Here is an 8,386-nt window from a genome sequence, read left to right as displayed (position 1 = left end):
AATAAAGAAAAGAAAGTAAAAGAAAAAAAAACAAACAAAAGAAACACACACACACACACACAAACAGCAAGCGTATGAGGCCTATATAGCCTGCATACATACACATAAACCCATAGGCCTATGATGCTGCCAGAGGAAATGGTGATTAGAGTATCTGGAGAAATGCGAGGACAGAAAATGTTAAACATTGGATAAGAGATTAGAGTCGGGACCCGTAAGTTGCATGCTTTATTGAAAATGGAAGTACAGTGGTTGTGTTGGGGGAATATGTATTTTATTTAACTAAGGACCGGGTATTGTGAAAAGGATTCAATGAAAATTCAATTTATTCCACTCACGAGATAACAATACATGAAATGAGTAACGAGTACTAAAAAAAAGCAAAACTTAATACAAATTAGACAGGCTTTTAACAAGAAAAAAAATATACTTATACAGTTTCGTTAACCTTTACTGAAGCAATGATGTTTTCAGTGACGTTTCATGGTACAGCTGATAATGAGGGCATTTTTTTAATGGTAGAGGAAAGGGAGTTCCAAATCACAAGACCAGAGTAGAATATAGTATTTCTATATTCCCTCGAGCAGTACGACCAATAGGTAGATTAGAGTGATAAGATTGTCTGATAGAGTGCCTTGAATTTGATTATTTTTTTAGAAAGCAGTTAAAATTACATTGGGGCTGATCTATAGTACACACGAAAAAAAAAAAAAAAAAACAGAAAAAACTTAACCAATGGAAATATGTGGAGTATATGCCCTACACATTTTTCAATTAGTTTATCACCCTATCTAGGCTGGAAAAATTATGAGAAAGGGAGGCTTTTTTATTTTGCATTTTGCTGAAGCCAAATACCACCCTTGGGTTATTTGCTGGTGCATTGATATTTAAAGTAAAACATGAATAAGATACAAACAAAATATACTATTTAATTTAAAAAAAAATCTTTTCCAAAAAAAAAAAAAAAAAACAAAACAAAACAAAAACAAAAAGAATTTAAAAAAAAAGTATTATAGAAGACATGTGCGCAAGGGTGGTAAACTACCTTTTTTTGGCCCTAATGTTTAAACATGCAACATAGCCATATGTAATATATGGTAAAATTTAACTACAATATACAATTTTTAAAATATGATCAGGGAATAAAGCACTTTCTATAGCATTCCGGTGTTAGCGGAAATACTTTTGCGTACGTTGGTTGTGTGGGCATCCCAAAACGTTATCATCGATATGCACTTACACCAAGCAACCGGGTCGATGCAACTCTTAACAATTTCCACTGCATTTAAAATTATTGAGCAAGGTAGCGATTATAGTAGGTATGGTCAAAGTCAAACAATGTATTAAATTTAGGGGGAGAGAGGCGAGTTATCCAGGAAAAGAAAAACACATTGGATCCTCGTCGAGAAATTTCCGGCGCCGACACTGGGAATTAAAAGTTTGGATGGCCTATGGGAACAATTAATGCTATATTTAGTAGTTATTATACTTTTTTATGGATTTAGAAAGCTATACTAACCTTGAACCTAGTTGAAGCCAACCCTTTTTCCGACTGTGGGTCCTGACCTGGAGCATAGCTAATCTGTACCCCGTGTCCCTCCTTGGTGGGTCCCTGTAGCATGGTTACCGTTACCGTGTCCAGACCGTGTCCCTCCTGGGTGTTATTGCAGCTGTCACCATCTGGCCTACCCGATACTACTGGGTCTGTTTGATTCTGTATAGTACATTATAAGTATCTTACTCGACAGTACTGTAAACCAGTAAAGGAGTCTGAAGTCGCTCTTGATTAACACATTGTTTCGGGAGCAGATCCAGGATATTTTTGCCGAAGGCGTGGGCGAAGTGCCACCGAAAACATAGTCCTATAGGCCGAGGGGAGGGGGTTGATTTTTTAAACTATTGTGGGGTTCATGGAGAGTAGCGTATTCCTCTGAAACCTTCGCAGTTGTAGCTATTTTATTCTCTTTTCTACTTTAAATAATTACACACTTGTTGGTTAGGGATTTTTGGACACCCTGTATCCACAACTGTGTTTCTCTGTCTGTAAACCAGAAGGGAAATGTATATGCTCTATCCCGCGCACTACTATTACTTTACCTGTTGTAGATATCTACAGTAATTTGTATTAGTCAATCGTGACTTTATCACTGCAGTGCCCAATAATTTTTCTATCCCAACCGTGCACTAATTTCTCATTAGTGCGCGCTTTGCTTGTTCTTTATAGGTTTGTGTGCAAGTGGCCAATCAATCGCCATATCGTGCACCGACACCTGGTCAAAAATTGCATATTGTTACATACGGTACCGGTAATTAATATACGAATATAATTACTAATCAAATGGTGGTCTATTCATACTCTGCACCTCCCACGTACAAACTAAATGAGTGGAAGACTACGGCACAAGTTGTGCAGTATTTGTAGAGGCATCTATTATTACATGCACGGATTAACGTAAATGAAACAGAGCCAGTTTATACTCGATATGAATGTGTAACGTATTGAGGCTCAGGGCCAGAGTGTTTCCATGAGAACATCCTCACGTGGTGTATACGTGATCCGTGTTTGGTACACACGTTTTACGACGTTCGTGTTGATGAGGCTACGCGTTATGATAATCGAATAAACTGAATATAATACGCCTTTAAAATTTATATAGCACGCAAAGGATACAAAGAGATCGCAAAGTTATCTGGTCACTGGATTATTAGTATTTATATCGCTTCAAATACCACGACGGTACCGTAACCTACCAATTCATATTCTTACTTCTACATCAAGACCAAGATCAAAAGTACCGGTGTAGGTCCCACTACACATTAAGTGAAAATGAATTTGGTTTTAATCTGAATATAAAATACGCCTTTAAAATTTATATAGCACGCAAAGGAAAAAAGAGATCGCAAATTTACCTGGTCACTGGATTATTAGTATTTATATCGCCACAAATACCACGACGGTAACCCCCAATTCAAATTTTTAAAAATTCCCATAACCCTGCTACATGATGTTTAAACATGAAGAAAATGTGCTACCAACTTAAAGTGACTTTAATTTTTTTACTACCTAATCCGGACGTAAAGCCGCGAATATAAATATAAATATAAATAAATATATATGTTATATATAGGCCTATATATAGGCCTATATATATATATATAATATAAATCAAGTTTGCCGTTAATACGGTTAAATTATATAATAATCATCAAAGAAAGGTAAATACAATGTTAGAATAAAGGACATGATAATACATCGTGTAGCATAGCTCTCAATGAATGTAGTCCTGTAAATAAATGAATAAAGAAATTGTGTAATAAAATGCCTCTGGCGGGCACGAACCTGCGACCTATCAAGGCGCGCGTAATAACCATTAGACCACGGAGGCTTCATGGTTGAACAGATTCAAATACCACCAGATACACTCCATTACACAATAATTACGGCTACAAACAAATACTTGCATATATTATAAATCAAGATAGCCGTTAAAACTGTTAAATTATATAATTGAATCTGTTTAACCATGAAGCCAGGAAACGGAGTAGACTTATAAAACATACTTTTTATGCTAACATGAATATTATGAGCTGACCTCAGGTCTTCCAAAACATGACTGCTTTATAAACACTATGTATAAGTTGACATAATGATATTGGTTACAGTTAATCAAGATGATTTATTTAATTATTAGGATGTGATTATTGTTTATGTACGTATTAATACACGCAATTTACAGCTTGAGAAAATTACATGTGTCTGATGTTAGAACTGAACTCTTGTGAGTAAAATGTCAGCTTGAGACATTATTAATAACCATGTCTAGTTGGATCCTATAAATGTATTCATTTGAAATCGCTGCAGTGTTTCACTGATCGTCATCATGCGTTATATTTCCCATGTTATTTCCCCTCTGTAATTTTATGTACGGTACTGTATTCGCATATTGGATACTTTTGCTTATCTTGTATCAAAGTGGTTCCTATTAATATTAATAATATCATTAAAGTATTATTAATAATAATTATTATTATTATTGAAATATTCTTAATGTTATTGTACAGTAATCGTTAAAATATTACTATTATTAATATCATTAAACTATTAATAGTATTAATATTATTAAAATAAGAATAGTATTAATATTATTAATATTAATAATGATATTATTGTTACGGTCCCATCGTCAATATTCAGTCAGTATTTTGAGGTGGTCGTACCTTACATCGAATTATTTGCAATGTTAATCAATTGAAATTAATATTTTTCAATCGATCTACCTTTTCGTAACGCTAATGAGGGCAGCGAATTCAAACTCTCTAGTTGTTAAAACACCTTATTTTGTGAGCTAGCGACCCTCACTAAATCATCGAACCCTCAATTTTACCTTTCCCCATCTGCTCCCCTTTCCCATTTCAAGACGCCAAGATACCGCCACTGTGTTCAGTTGTATACATTATTTGTGAGACCCCTCTGAGCACTAAGGCCATACTTTGTAAGTGTAAGTACTTTACCTTTGGTTCAGTGGCGTATCTAGGGGCTGCACGAGGATAGCGCACACCCGGCCCCCAAATACTCGTGTCTCCCAAGTCTTTCACCCCACCAGAGACAGGTCTTTCACCCCACCCCCCCCCTAAAACAATCACGTCCAAGTAGTTAAAAGATCTCCTCAAATCACCTTATTTTACACGGGCTAGCACCCTCTTACCTAAGCAGCGCCCATCCCCCCCCCATCCCCACTCTCCAATTTCAAGACTCCAGACACGATACTGACTTGGTTGGCAACAGTCATGATATTTGTGTGCTGCATCAATTTGCAGCATTGAATTTTGAGAACAAATGAAACGGTTTCGAAGTTTAAAAATATTTAACCTTTGTGCACTTTTTGTAGCAATGCAGAAAAGTATTTTGCATCTCCTTTGGTTTTAATGCCCTCTTCAATTTCAATTCATCATCCCTGTTCTTAATTTTTGCCATGTTACTTGATTGTTTCCATTTTATTTGATGTTTGAATTTTGATTTGAAATTAAATTTACTTGATACTTGATATTTAAATTATCTAATATAATAATAATAATAATAATATTATTATTATTATTAATATTATTATTATTATTATCATTATTATTATTATTATTATTACAGTACTATTATTATTATCATCATTTTGTCATTGTTATTGGTATTGTTATTATTTAACATTGTATTAGCATACAATTCAATCCTCAAAACTAGAACTAATACTAACAAATAGTTCAAAAATTTTAATGAATTTCGTATAAATAAAATTAATTTTGTGTTCTTTTCCTCTGAAGGGCATGCTAAGGATATGCATATACAGTGGTCTGGTGTCTTTGGTGATATATATAGCATTGATGTGGAAACCCATATTACAACGCAGAGTACCAGTAGTTCAATACGAGAGATCCGCGGACTGTAATACCCAAAACAATAAACTTGTTCATGTGTTCGTCGATGAAAATACAACAGAATACCTACCTACGACTGATCCAACTCCGCCTGTAATCGATGGTTACTTGTCAGTTGAGGACAAGGTGAGTTTTCATAAAAGGCTTCCATGTTTACGTAGCGCGCCCCATCCCCCCTCCCCCCGTCGTCGGGGAGAGCATCCCCTTCCGTCGGTGAGAAAAAAAAATACAATTTGTTGGGTGAGAAGAAAAATATTCATATGCGTATTTTACATATTAGTAGACTTCTTGATCACTTCCGGGAGATTTTTTTAGCGATGTCCGACTACGCCCACTTACGCTCTCGTGGGGAGTCGGCCCCAAGCCATCGGACCCCCCCCCCACCCACGTCGGCCAAATCATTGATACCATTGTATACCTGTCTCTTATACACATCTAGATGTGTATAAGAGACAGCCATAATACGCAACGCATGGCTATGAAATCAAGATAATAATTCTACTTCGAACCAGGAAGTTGTTATACAACAATCCCCTCTTAGAACGAAAGCACTATATACTGTACTACATATATCAAGGACATCCAACTTAAATACATAAATATACAGAAACTAATGCTTCTGGCGATGTATCGTATAGACGGCATGGATTTCATTCCTAGGACCTTTTTTAAAGCGCAGTTTTAAGTAAACTAAGTATAAGAACCTAATGTTATCTGGCATTTAACTCGAATAACAACTTTTAATGAATATCAATATTATAGACGTACAACCATATATAAGAAATATTATCCAATTACCAACCAGCACACCATGATATTACCTCCAAATGTTTTCAAAACAGTAAGGTATCACTTTATGGTCACGTCAAGTAGGTCGAATCCACAAACGATTTCCCAATAAGAAACAACACGTTGTAAAGTGTACTATTTTCAGGCAACGTCGCGACGTTACCTGAAAATAATACTCTTTACATTACTAACAGACACGTTAAACTAGGATCGATTTTAAGTGTCGATTAAAGTGTCACCCAAAATCTCCGAATTACAATAAATGGCAGACCCATGCTGTAGCTCTCCTTGCCTGTTTGAAGTGTACTTATCCTATTTTACGTCAATTAATAGAACGATTCACAACGTCGCTGCGATGCGGATTCGGGAACCTAGCTTGGTTGGAGTATAATCTATAAATTTTCGCGACACCCGCCATTTTTTTTCTGAATTTCGTAAGTCTTATGAGCCATTGAGTTTCATACAAATTTCCTCCTCTCTGCAAACTTGGCAGGCCATGTATTTTGTTTATATCGCTAAGCCATGTCAGACAACTTCGATTTTCAAGAGACGGTATTTAAGCCGAGTAATCTCACAGCAAAGTCCGTGTACACTGTCCAAATAACCTTTCCTTAGAATATTAAATACTTGGGTTTCTTGGAATCGCCGTGCTTGCCTGTGCCAAAGGATAAACAACTTAAATAAAAATTACAGAAACAGTACCAAAGGTGCCATAGACCGATGTTTGATTAATGGCGTAGTCGTCAACGTTCAAACTTAATGCCGTCACGATGGCCTAACCATGGACGAAAACGTTACCTTCATTTTTTGTATTTGTTTTTAATACTCCCTAAATTCTCATGTCGACTAAACTCACTTAGGCCAGAGCCTTTGCCTTAAAACTGAAAGTAATCGTATAGGCCTGTTGTCTATTACAGTACGGTACATATATGAATATGCCGCAGAAGGATTTGGAATTTCTGTGTACTGTCTACTTGAAGCATGATGTTATGTGCAATATTCGTCGCACTCTAACTTCGACAAAATACGATATTTTATTATCTCCGCCAAAGGAGGCTATGCATTCAGCAGAACACACCTCGGGCATAAAAAAAAACTAACATAATCGGCCATACGTATTTAATTCTTCAGTATCCAAGGACGGGGCGAAAGTATGCACTATGGAGTAACTGCAGGGGTGGCGCCAGGATTTGCCCGATGGGGGGTGGGGAGGGGCGATGCCTCGACGAGGAGGAAGTTTTCCAAGATGAGAGCAAAGTGGGCGTAGTCGAGCGTCACTTGAAATAATATCGAAATTGGTTGACAGTTTAGGGATTTCAAAGGCTTATTTAATCGGTTTTAGAGTCTACATATAGGCCTAAATTTTTGGCGCCACCCCTGTGACGCTCTAGTTTAATTATGTTTTTTAGCTTTTATGGTTCTGTCTTCATGGGTTTTGATAGTCTTTAGCTGGTTTATGATTGAATTGTTTAGACATTTTATATTGTTCATGTTTTAAGGCACTTGACAGACTAACTCGTAGCTTCATTATGCTGAATTGCGTATGGGCGTGGTCCGTGATTACCTAGCCGCCGTAAAAAGAGGCGCTTATAGTAGTTCACATCATTCAACAGCAGGGCTGAAATAAACCATAGCTTCGGAGTAGCTCCATACTCTTCCGAAAGGTGAAATGGGTTCTTTAACGTGCACATGGGCCAGATACAATGGACCTCCATTTTAAGTCCTTATCCGAGATAACTTGGTTCTACCAACCGAACCCTGGTCGAGAAGCGGCTCGAACCAGCCGATGTTAAAGTTGTAGTGTTAGCGGCGCCCCTAAGTCGGTTTTAAGGCCAGGTCACACCTACACCGATAACGATACCGATAACGATATATCGTTGGCTTTGCGGTCACACCTGACCACAACGAAGAAAAATCGTAACGGCACTGGTTTTGGTCTAAATGAGTTTCTGATTCGATCCATTCATAGAAAATCTTTTGATGTACCTTTTTTGCAAGGTTTGCCTATGTCTAAACTAACTCCGGCTATAATAAAGTTTATTATAAAATTGAAAATGTTTTTTTTTTGTTTGTTAAAAAAGTATAATCATCAGGAATGATTACATAATCAATGTCGAAATATTGAATCCCAACACGATGACGTGTATTTCAATACTTGTATGTATTATAC

General features: G+C 36.6%; 1 protein-coding gene across 3 annotated transcripts in view; it reads left to right on the top strand.

The window, feature by feature from the left end:
• LOC117121316 (alpha-N-acetylgalactosaminide alpha-2,6-sialyltransferase 3-like) overlaps nucleotides 1-8,386 on the top strand; it is a 59,849-nt gene that overhangs the window by 11,972 nt on the left and 39,491 nt on the right. For all 3 annotated transcript variants that reach the window (XM_033266463.1, XM_033266464.1, XM_033266462.1), the window contains exon 2: nucleotides 5,314-5,553. In XM_033266463.1, coding sequence (XP_033122354.1) covers nucleotides 5,314-5,553 — 240 coding nt within the window. The remainder of the gene's footprint in view (nucleotides 1-5,313; nucleotides 5,554-8,386) is intronic.

This window comes from Anneissia japonica, unplaced genomic scaffold (genome assembly GCF_011630105.1).
Source record: "Anneissia japonica isolate Jap-2015-1 unplaced genomic scaffold, ASM1163010v1 scaffold131_len961581_cov171, whole genome shotgun sequence".
NCBI classification, from domain to species: domain Eukaryota; kingdom Metazoa; phylum Echinodermata; class Crinoidea; order Comatulida; family Comatulidae; genus Anneissia; species Anneissia japonica.
Note: the sequence above shows the minus strand (reverse complement) of the source record. Positions and strands in the feature narration are given on the sequence as shown.